At 52.2% G+C, this 11,586-nt stretch overlaps 2 protein-coding genes across 2 annotated transcripts; both read right to left on the reverse strand.

Moving 5' to 3' along the window:
* Positions 1 to 1,207: 1,207 nt before the first annotated feature.
* On the reverse strand, positions 1,208 to 2,618 carry IE81DRAFT_331949 (hypothetical protein; the record flags this gene model as incomplete). Its single annotated transcript, XM_025515282.1, has 4 exons — positions 1,208 to 1,516; positions 1,592 to 2,106; positions 2,166 to 2,225; positions 2,480 to 2,618. The coding sequence occupies 4 exons, from the start codon at positions 2,616 to 2,618 to the stop codon at positions 1,208 to 1,210; spliced, it is 1,023 nt and encodes a 340-aa protein (XP_025367140.1).
* Positions 2,619 to 9,882: 7,264 nt separating this feature from the next.
* Positions 9,883 to 11,300, reverse strand: IE81DRAFT_325987 (hypothetical protein). The gene has a single exon (XM_025514687.1). The coding sequence runs from the start codon at positions 11,140 to 11,142 to the stop codon at positions 10,114 to 10,116; it is 1,029 nt and encodes a 342-aa protein (XP_025367141.1). The 5' UTR covers positions 11,143 to 11,300; the 3' UTR covers positions 9,883 to 10,113.
* Positions 11,301 to 11,586: the final 286 nt, after the last annotated feature.

Below are 11,586 nucleotides of genomic sequence, written 5' to 3' on the forward strand. Positions count from 1 at the left end.
CCCCCCCGGATAGTGCACTCAACAATAGGCTTGTCAAGAGGGCAGATCAATTGCCCTTTGATCATCTTCCCAATGTTGGCCAGCCTTGCCTTGTCAAGCTCAGGTTGCGCAAGTACTGGTTGCAGCTGATCTGGCTGGAAAGGGATTTGCTCTTCATCCTGGCAATACATGAAGGGGTGCTGAAGTACAGAAGCCTACTTGTGAAAGACTACAGCAGTGTAATGCACCTCCAATCTGCTGTATTCTGTGCAGCTGAGAAAGCTGGCCCTGCCATATTTGCCCTCCTGAAGGACAGACCAGTGCAGCGCAGAAATTGCTCAACAACTTGCGCAAATGGGTGCACAAGCTCTGCCTGCTGAATGAGATGTTCCATAAGACCATGAGTAATAATGGACATGAGCACCCCTGCTTGCAAAGGAATATTCCCATGTTGCAAGAGAGCCGACAGAAAGAGCATCAAATATAAAAGCCGGTTGTGGAGGCAAATCCCCAGATCAGCCAGCTCCAGCACAGCACCTTAAAAGGCGCCAGCTGGCATGACCATGCAGAGCCCTTTGCGCACGTCTTTCTTGTCTCAATGTACTCCAAGAGCGGTGCAATTTGTCAGACTGTTGATTGCAGCAGAACTCCATGGCACAACAAGAGCAACACCTTGCCGCGTCATCTCCAAGGCAATTGGACAAGGAGTCTTGCCAGAGAGACGACAAGGGCCGCTGTTGAGCAGCAAGGCATCAAGACAAACCTTGTTGTAAGCCTCATAGACAAGGCATGAATGCAGCGCAAACAGATTGCGCATGCGTGCAAGCAAGTCCGTCATCTGCCTGCTATAGAGAAAGGGCAGGAGTGCCGCGCAATTGTCTTTGATTTTGACATTGTAGTTGTTGTCTGTCATGGCCATAGCGCTGGTGCCTGGTACCCAAAAGACGGCGTGCACGCATCCAAAAGATTGACCTGGCTCACAAGTCCTCTCGATTGCTTTTGCTGGCAGGTGCATCCCGCGGGCCCAGAGGGTGGCGTTGGCGAAGAAGATGTCCATGTTGTCTCAAGCCTCCTTTTGTTTTTGGACCACGTGGGCATGTTTCACCTCGGTGTCTCGGCGGTTTGGATGGGCGCGCACAAGGTCGAGAGCAGAGCGCTGGCGTTCTTCAGCCAGGGCGTTGGCTTTGCTGGCCAGTTTGTGTGCTTTGGACTCGATGAAGAGCGTCTGTCAGGCACGCTCTTCTGGAGTCAGACGCCATGGTTGCGCGTCTGCCGTCCATGTCGTTTGCTGCGTAGTCGTTGCGGTTGCGGTGGTGCTCGTGCTGCTGCTCGTGGTTGCGCCGGTGCTCGCGGTCGCGGCGGTGCTCCTGTTCCCGCCCGCGCTTGCAGGAAGGTCTGCGTTGGGCACATGCTTATGCCGTTGTTGCAGAGGCTGACTCCAACGTTGACTCATGATGCGCAACCCCTCTTTATCCACGCAAAAATTGTACTCTGGCTGACCAAGTCCACCGTTAAAGTTGAGCCAACTGTTGCTTTTCTGTGCAAAAAAAAAGGGGGGCGCCTGGTCAGATTGCGCGCGCAAGCACGCACGCACGCACGCGCACCCACTCACCTTCCACTTTGTTTTCTCCATTGCGATCCTCCTTGCCTTGCATGCCCTCTCTACCACTGCGTCGAGATCATAGGTGCCACCATGATCTTGGTGCGTCAGAGCATCTTTCAGGCTGAATCCGTGGCAGACGGTGAGGCAAATGGTGGTCGTTGTTGTGGGGTCAACGGCAACGGTTGCGCGGTACTGTTCAAACATCAGCGACAATGGCGACGGCTTTTGTTGCTTGGATGTCGGCAGCTTCACTTGATGCCAGACAACCGATGGGGACTGAAAGGCTGCTGCGAGTGCTTTCCCTCTCGCAATGATGCTAGCATGAGTCAGGTGCTCTAGCTGCCCTGCTGGAAGAGCGTCGCTGCAAATGGCGCCGATGAGGTGCAGCTTGCTCTTTATCTTGCGCTGCCTCTTGCATCTTGTGGGAGGGTCTGCTGTGGCTTGCACATAGAGCACCTTTTTTGTTACAAAGCTATGACGCTTGACCAGTGCCGGTGCGCTGAGACGATGGGAACGTCGTGCATCTAGACCCCGCGCACAAGCAGGGTCAGCACCGTTGCCAGCACGCGCTGCACACACTCACCTGCTCCCCCGGACTGTGTCACCCATACAATGGCTTTGATCTGGCAGGTCAAACATAACACTTGAGCAGCTTTTGCACACTGGGAGCCATGAACAGAGGTGCGCACCCAAAGTGTCTGAAGTTGCCACAACATGCCAATCAGAGCAATCCACAGCATCTCTCTTAGATGCTTTTGCCTCTTCTGTGCGCCAACCGAGCAGAAAGCCGCTTGAGTGTTATGCTGACAGTCATCAAGAAAGCAGTCATTGCAGGATTGCCACGGTGAAGGAGCAAGAGCGTTAGCAGCGCAGTAGCGGCAGCACATTTCTACTCACTGTTGGGGACAGCAGCATTGCTCTGTTGGCGTTTTGCAGTTGTGAGCGCAGGTGTGTCATTGCTGTGCTTGCGCTTTGTGTGATAAATGGTGGGCGGTTGCAGAGCTGCCAGCAAGGCGTTGAGGGGTGCAGAGGCCATTGCGGGCGGGCGCAAGGCGAGCGCAATGAGCCATTTGGGGGATGGTGTCGATGGATGGGGGGTGTGCGGTGCAATGTACGGGCGCAATGAGTGAGCGGTGCGATGAGCAGTGTGGATGAGCGGACGGTGTCGGTGAGCGCAATGAGGCGTGTGCTTGCGCTCGCGCTTGCGCTTGTCCGGTGTGAATGCAAAAGGACGTCTGACTTCTGCGCTCTCCTTGCACTTGCCACTCGCCACTCACCACTCGAGTGGGTAGATCTGCCTTTGATGCTGAGCCCCTGACAAAATTTTGATTCCAATGGTGGGCAGCATCTTGCTTCGTGCAACCGCAGCCAACGGCCTGGCAGAGCCCTTTTATAGGCTATGGAAGCTTGGAAAGCTGGGCACCAACACCATCAACAATCAGAGTGTCTGAGATCTCTTGCGCAACATGCTGTTCTGTTTGCTGCTTGATGGCAAGCAGTGGTGTGCCCTGGCATCTTTAGGGCAAGAAAGACCAAAGATTTGAGGAGCTGTGCAGTTGTGAGCCCTCAGATCACTGCAGCTGTCAAGGCAGCATCTGGCATCATTGCGAGCGAGACAGGAAAAGGCCGCTCTTTGCTGTACAATCAGCAACAAAAGTACCTCCCAGACAAGAGGCTTTTTCAGGCACCTTACACCATCAATCAATCGTGTCATGAGGGCATCAAGGAAGTCTTTTGGGTCCAGAAGAATACCAACTTTCCTTATTTCTGGCACTTTGGTGATGATGGTAATCTGCACTTGACTGCTGATGCCGGTTGAGGCTTGGCAGCACCTGCCAATAATGCTTACTACCCTCACTGGCCCCCAGAAAGTGTCGCAGCGACGGGCAAGAATCCAAACTTTACAGACGTGCTTGTTGTCCCTCTTGTTCAGCTTATTGCATTCAATTTGGATTCAAGAGCCTCAGCACATGCTTGGCCCAGTGGCATATCCCACAAATCATCTGCAAGCTGGATGCCTTCAATGCTCCTGATACCTTCTTTGGAAGGTTGTGAAAGCATGCTCTTCACAAATTTGAGAGCAGTCCTATCCAGGAGATCTTTCACAATACCTCCAAAGATCCAGGAAGTCAGGCCATGCTCAATGCTGGCACTGCTATTTGCTGTGCGCTTTTGAAACAAGTGGAAAGAAAGAAGGAGGCAGCTTGGATGATGCATCAACAATCTCACACCTGGTGTGAGCAATAAGGATACCAAGATTGCCTTGCTCAAGCAGCAACTGCAAGGCGCGCAACAAGGATCCTCTCCTGGTCTCCCAAAACGCCAGTAGACACCTCACTGTCACAGCAGCAACGTGCAGGAACAGAACAGCAGCTTGCTCCTGCTCCAGCTCCACCCTGTCCAGCCAAGTGCCTCCAACACATGCAAAGGCAGCTCACAGCAACCTCATTGCAAAAAAGTCAGCTTGCTCTGAGTCGAAGGAGGGCAAGCGGGAGGCTGCTTGTCAAAAGCACGCTCAGATCAACATGCGTCACCCGCTCAGAGCTTTCTACACTGGACAGGTAGAGCACTTGACGCCAAATGCGGCGCTTGGTTTCGTCCCTACTAAATCAAGCAAACGCCAGCAAGCACATGGTAGCTCAAGAGCTTCAGCAAATGAGATCTGACATTGCTCAAGAGGCCTGGAAGCGCGTCTATGATCGCTCAATTCAGCGTCACACCACTTAGTCAGAGCGCTTCACGTTGAGCGCCAACGCTGCGTTTGCTGCCAGAGGCAAGAAATGCCAGCAGACTACCCCAAAGCATGACCTCGCCAGAGTTGCTGCCCAGGCTACCAGTGACGCCGCATCTGAGGTAGCGTGGCTGATTCATTGCTGAGACATCGAGGAGCCTTGTGTTGCGCTCAACAATGGACGCTCTGCGCGCGTGAAGAGTGGAGTGAATTTCCGATCGGTCGAATCAGAGACTCAAATTCCGCGCATGCTCACGCTCTGCTCCTGACCCTTGGTCCTGTTCATCAGCTCTCAGTAGCTGCGAGGCCGCGCACTCGCGCGATCACTGAAAACAAATCATTTGACGTAAGCACAAGGTTTTCGATCTTGTGTAGCGAGCAGAGCAAAGAAAGCCCACCTACTACCAGCAGACCGAAGGCGGTCAGTCCCGATTTTTGTTCCGCAACACGGTCCGCCCCTGTCGATCTTTGACGCGTTTGGAGACCGCGGAGAAATTTACATATCATCCGAATTTGCCCTCTGCAAGTGATCTGAGCGCTGAGGATTAGTGCACTTCAATTAAGTCTGGGAGCTGCGACAAACCCAGTCACAGGACTATAGGTGTTGAACAAGGTGTCAGCTGCTTTTTAAAATCTCTCCACAAAAGCCGACTTTCACAGTCACAAGCGAAGGGAGACAAAGGACTGAGGGGTCAACGCGTAAACAAGGCATGCATCAGACTCAAGAGGTAGGGGATTACGCGGAAGTATAAATGTGCACTGATGGCTTGTGGAATGTTGGAGGCACCATGAGCCTTGATTCTAGTCGGCAGACAATTTGCGAACAAGGGGCATCCGCTTCACGCCGATATTGAGAAGCAAGACAGGGAAACAGAGCACTGGCATTCTGGTCTGTGACCAGCATCATATATTCTAAATATTACGGCTATTTAGGTCAAAAGCTCATGAGGTCAGAACACTCCACGCCTTCATTGGTCTAAAATGAATGACGACACGTTGGTTGATTTTGTGATCGAAGCAGATTTCACGCGGTATACTACCCTGAAAAGGTTCATCAGTCTTCTTCTGCTACTAGCTGTCTGATTTCTGATCGCGGCCGTTGTGACATCCTCTGTGCTCTTCGCTAAATTTTCTGCGTCCATGTTTTTTTGATACATTTGAGGCTGTCCCGTGAGGAAGAAATTCCCACCCACAGCTGTGAATCTTTTTTTTTTGGTCCGAGAGAGGACACTTTGGCATGATATCCTGCGACTCATGCGCTTCTCACCGCTGAACTCAGCCCAGTCCAGGCCAAGTCTTTTATCAGTGGCTACTTAGTCATCTATCACGATGCAATGAACGCTTTGAAGACTCACATTTCCTTGCAAAGCTGTTCTCATTGTGCAAAATACGTGTATTTGTCACGCCACGACTGAGAGGTTCCGCCGTTTATTGCAGTGTGTCCTCCATCTTCGAGCTCCTAGATCATTGAAAGTCTGCGCACCAGAAATGAAAATTTCATCGTGGGCCAAGCTGGTCCGGGATGTGAGGAAGCTGTTGTTTACGTAAAGTTGTGCCTAGGAGCAAAATTGCAATTTTCGGCTACAAAAGAGGCAAAGAAAAGACGATTGAGCGAAGCGTATGCGCCAACAATGAAAGAGCTTCTTATCTCAAATTTCGAAGTCTAAACGGTCTTTTCTTTTGTTGCTGCAGAGAATCCTGTCACCATTTCTGCGGGCTGCTCACACAGCCACCCTGCCGGCTTAGTCTCGCACTAGATCGTGCGCTGGTTCTGAATGCGACATCCACGATGGAGCTCAATGCGTCGTCGTCCACGTTGTTCAGCAACGTCTGGTACTGCTGGACCGTGGTGAGCACGATCGTGACCACCATGCGTCCGAATGCTGAAGCAGCAAGCAACGTGTGAGCGTGGGCATCAAACCAACCCCGGCGCATATCTTTCCTGTCCCAAAACGCGTCGTCGCACAAGAGCTGATGCGCTTCGTCCGAGTTGGCATCCAGGAGATCAGGAAAGATTTGGCACCAAAAGATGCTTGCCTTTCTGACCTTTGGTCTCGCGTCGACTTCCAAACCTGGTTCACGGCCGCGAATCTGCCAATATCGTGACACGTGCTGTATGGAGCAGGCGTGGTGACTAAAGACCACAACCTGTTCAGGAAAGGCACCAACCGGTAATTTTCGACGACGAAGGCTCAGGAGCATGAGTCGTCCCGTACGAACGCCAAGAGACGTCTTCACGAAAGAAGAATGAGGCGGCTGAGGTTATTTTGCCTTCGCCGATCGAGCCTGTCCACTGGCTAATGGTTCTCACTGCGCACTCTGAAACGTTTTTTCGATGCTGCACGCGCTTGGCGCTGCTGCAGCCTGCATTTGCGGTCTTCAGCGAGAAGGGAAGCAGCCAAGATGGCAAATTCGAATTGAGCGGAGAGTAATGTGGAACAAAGTCGTTCGAGACAGTGTGGGCTGACAAAATGTATGACACTACTAGCGAAGATTTCAAGACTACTTGTCACCGCTGTCAAGCCAGCTCCTCAGAAACGCAGGAAGATTCTTCTAGACGCAAAAGCGGGCTTCAGTGTCTCCCCAAGCATTCCAAGAGTGCTTTATCTTCAAGTCTGCGCGAAAAGCCAAGCCCTGCGGCTTCCCAAGAAGTGCAACTGCGAGAAACGTTGCCCATGCTTGACCATCCCACTTAGCGCGTGAGTCTTTTTCGGCACCTGACTTCCCAGAGACTTTGCTGGATGGGTTCAAGCGCTTCTCAATCACTAGCTGCTACAGATCTGAGCGTGGGCTACCATCAGGCTGATCGGGATCTAGATCATGCTGTGAGAAAGGAACGTGTCGCAATGCAGGCTAACCAGCTTGACTACATCCTGGCCATTACCCGGCTCAACAGACGCTCACCACAGCTCGTCTTCAGCTGGTACACCCTGACTTTCTGAACGCACTGCTTAGGATTGAGATACGAGCACCAAGCGCTCGCGATGCGGGATTTCAGACGAATTTTATGGCACAGCTATTGCGCTACCCAGTAGCGCCTGTCCTCCTCCAGCTCCGACTGTGTCTTCTTACGAAGCTTCCTGATCTCTGTGAGATCCAACAGGGTATTCTGGACTACGTCACGCGGGTCTTGTTTATTGGCGGCGAACATTACGGTCGAGAGAGCCCTCAGAATAGACTCACGGGGTTCCAGCGTATTGTTCGCGTCCTGCAGGACCGAGGGCAGTCTCAAAGTATCGTGCAGCCGACAGCAGCCCTTGACACAAATTGAACCCCATCGACCATAATTTGAGCCCTGGCAAACTTCCCAAAGAATTTCAACGAAGCATGATTCACGTGCGGAGATGCTTCTCTGACTTTTCAAATACTGATGACTCTACCTCTGTGATCCAACTGAAACGTCAGATAACTATCCTGCGCCGACGGAGCAAAAGGGCACTCGCTGTCTTTTATTGGGAGCGGCCGACCTCGTTTAAAGACAGTCAAGACCGGTGATAATATGGCTCTGACGCGTCTTCTGAGAGCCGGTTCAAGCAAACGTTAAGACAGATACAAACATTGGCGTGTGTGTGGAGGAGGACCCAGCTTTATCTTGCAGACGCAGTCTCGACGACGCGACATCTTTTTAAATTAACACAAATGAAGTTAGCCACCAATTGTTGACTGGCGAATTAGCCGCGGCTGCACAGCCTTAGCTTTCCAAAGTTGCGCCTGATTGCCTCCACGTTCTCGTCTTCCTGCTCAGGGTATACACTGCATATGGAGAACTTAGAGATGTGACACTCCGGCAATTCTCTTGCGCAACAAACCTGCAGCTACTGCATTGCGAGCATTTTTCCACCGTTTGCGCTCGTCAAGGGCAAGCTGTGCCCCATGGTAGATCACCCAGTTCTGGCAATTCTCAACCAATTGTAGCTCATTGTCAGATGTACTTCTCTGCTCGAACCAGTGCTGCGCAGTGCTGGGTTTTCTGACGACCTTATGAGCGGTAATCCACAGGTAGCAGGCGAACAAGCTGACTGCCTGTTTTAGCATGCAGCTGTAGCAGAACTTAGAGCATAAAGAGCTGCTTGTTGCCACTAGTATGGGCTTGGCGTCCAAGAGCATCAATGTGGGCGCGTGGAGGATGGATTTGGAACGCCTTCACATAGCTGATTGAGACTTGCTCCAAGGCCTCTCCGCTGCAAGACTCGCGCCTCGAGCTTCAGCATGGTCAACAAAAAGAATGCTCGCGCATCGAACTCAGGCATCGCCTCGAACTTCAGCATGGTCAAAAAAAAAGAATGCTCGCGCATCGCATTCAGGCATCGCGAACAAGGAGAGTGCTCGTACATTGAGCTCAGGCACTGTCAAGGAAACTGCTCGCTCCGTCACTACAAAGAATATTTGCGCACCGGATTCAGGCACCTTGAAGAATCCTGCTCGCACCGTCAGCATGGAGAATACTTGGGCGCTCAACTGGCCTGTGCTGTCTTACAAACAGTCTGTCTCCCTTGGGGCACCATGCAGTATTGAAAGGGCAGACCAATCTGACAATAATTTGTGCATGCCATATCCAAAGGTTAAGACTGGAGAAGAAGGTTGCCATTGATTTTTGAAGCAAGTTGAGGGCTGCCAAATTGGACCTTCCATTGGCAGTGCCAATTCTTCTGACCTCACCTTCCAAGCCAGAGAGGGCTTTGATCAGAGAGCCTACAGGCTTGCAAAAGCTGCTGCAGCTGCAGAAGGAGAGGCCAAGCTCAGGAAGGCTCCATGGGAGGATACTTCTGCCTCCATGAATGGGCACAAGCCTGCTTCCCAAAAGACCACTTCTTGGTCCCTGGAGATCAAGCATGTAGATCTAGTCACAGAGCTAGACAAGCTGGACACAGCTGGTTTGCTCAGCAATGGTCTGCCCACTGCAACCATTCACTGGCTAGCACATCAGCATCAAGTAAGCCGCTGAAGACTTTTTTGATTTCATCAAGTACAAATACCAAAAGTCTTTGAACATGTTGGTCACAAGCAGCAAGCGCATCTGCCTGGGAACAGAGGTTGAAGGAAGCAAATCCCACAACACAGCTGCATCTTTTTCCACAGCTTCATCCAATGTCCCAATCATAAGAAGCTCTGCTATCTCAGTGGCCAGAAAGCTTGCAGTGTTGGTGAAACAATACCCAAGCCGCAGCCAAGATGTGAGCTTCCAAGGCATTGAGGTTGCAAATCTAGACGCTTGCTCATGGCACATTGAGATGCTCGCTCATGAAAAGCCCTTACTTCCTGGCCCTTGGAGGTGGAGTATGCAGACCTTGTTGCTCAATTAAACAAATTGAATGCAGCCAACTTGCTCAGCAACGGGCTGCTTGCTACAGTTCTGGCTCATCTGGCTGACCAGTATGGGCTTGAGTACCCTAGGGTAGAAGCTTTCATCAGGTACAGGTACAGAAAGCCAGCTCCTATTAGTCCAGCAGTTTAGATGGCACCCTCAACAACAGCACAAAATCTTGCGGCGCGGCGAAATGCCTGAGCTACAGCCAAGATGTGGGTCCTGACGCATCGAACGCTCAAACGTGAAAGGAAAACGTTCAAACTCGGTTTATTACAAGTGACAGGAGCAGCGACGGGAGGGCTAATGTGAAGGCTGCCTGCAGCCTCAAAAATGGTGAGTCTGACGCCATCAGCACGCAGCCAGCGCGGATCACACGTACGAGACAATGTGCTTGCTTGGGAGTGGGATTGTACACGATCACGCGCAGGCAGCCTAATAATGCGCAATCACACGATTGTAAGCGGCAAACCACCGCGACGCTACGCCTCGCGACTATGAATCATTCTTGACCGCATCCAACTTCTTCTCGAGATCAAGTCCCACGAGAACATCCAGCAAGCGAGTAAATGCTTGTCGCCTCTTCTCATCGCTGGCAGACTTGACATGTTTGTTCAGCATCTCGTCGAGATCCGAGGCAGCTCGTAAAGAGTCTCCAGCGGCTTTTTCGTCGATAAGCTCCAGTCGAACGGCGATGGAAGCTGTTCGACTGTCCATGAAAGGATAGACTGCATGCCAACCTTCGTGAGCTTGGATCCGCCGTAAAAAGATGTCTACACCCGTGGGACCCAAGCCTTTGACGCCGGAAGTGAGCTTGCTGCGAGCCGTCTCCACGGCTTCATTTCGCTTCTGGCCCTGAACAGCCTCGCGAACTGCTTTGAGCTGGATGACATCCTGTTCATTGTCACCGCAGATTTCTCTGAGACCTTGCACGACATCACCTAGCTGGTCAGCAGTCTTGTCCTTGTGCTGGGTACGCGCTTCGTACATTGGCTCTCGCCTCCCCTCTTTGCCTGCTTTTTCCAGGGCTTCTGGTGTGTAGAGACCGAACGGCGGGCTGAAGAGAGTGGCGATGGTCCGCAGACCAAGGCGATGCGATAGCGGCTTGGATAGCAGAATCGCGCAAATGAGCTCGGCAAAGGGCGTCAAGCCTGGCGAAGTGTAGCCGCGCGCTTTTCCCGTCGACCGATCCTGACCACCATCAGCGTCTGTGCGCTGCTCGGCTTCCATTTGACCCGCCTTCTCCTTTGGAAGCGGTTTGACGCGTTCCTCTTCAGACCAGTCTTTCTCGCCGTGCCCCTTTTCTATTCTCGGATAAGCAAGGGCATAGACCTCTTCGCTCAGCAAACGCTTCATCAACGAGGCAGTCGTGGAAGCTGTGCCGTCGCTGGCCTGCTTAGTCTCCACCTTGCCTCCTTGCTTCTTCGTTGCTGGCTGCTTTGCTGTCTTGGCAGCCTTTGCAGGCGGCTCGGAGGGCTCGTCCTTTGATGACGCGCTGCGTTTGGAACGCGTTTGAGCTGGCATGTTTGCGCTTGTTGTGTGTGTTGGAACGGCGAGTGGAGTCACAGTGAGTTGTCGTCGAAGGTTCACAATTGGTGAGAGTCAGTTCCGACGAGCCAATATCCAAGCGTCCCTCTCCATCCTGGCTCCTCAAAAAGCTCGAGTCTACAAGCCAAGACCACGAATCCAGGAAGGTCTGATGAGCATCTTTAATCGGAGCCTGGCACTCCCACTCACCACTGCTGAGTTACAAGAGTCGCGCATGTTAGTCAAAGTCAAAAAGTGGAGGCTGACACAGCCAAATTACCGATCACGTGTCGTCTCGGACGCGCGCACGTCAAAAGCGCGTTGTGTCAGACCCAAGACATCAAGATCGAACATCGTGCAGAGCGCGACCTGTGGCATTCGTGATTCAGCAGTCTGAGTCGTGAGTTGATTATGATTCGTGATACATGAACACATTCATGA

Source organism: Ceraceosorus guamensis (genome assembly GCF_003144195.1).
Source record: "Ceraceosorus guamensis strain MCA 4658 unplaced genomic scaffold IE81scaffold_85, whole genome shotgun sequence".
Taxonomy (NCBI): domain Eukaryota; kingdom Fungi; phylum Basidiomycota; class Exobasidiomycetes; order Ceraceosorales; family Ceraceosoraceae; genus Ceraceosorus; species Ceraceosorus guamensis.

Bases quoted from the DNA above. Each gene is read 5' to 3' on its own strand.
- IE81DRAFT_325987 (XM_025514687.1), bottom strand. From the start codon at position 11,142: ATGCCAGCTCAAACGCGTTCCAAACGCAGCGCGTCATCAAAGGACGAG.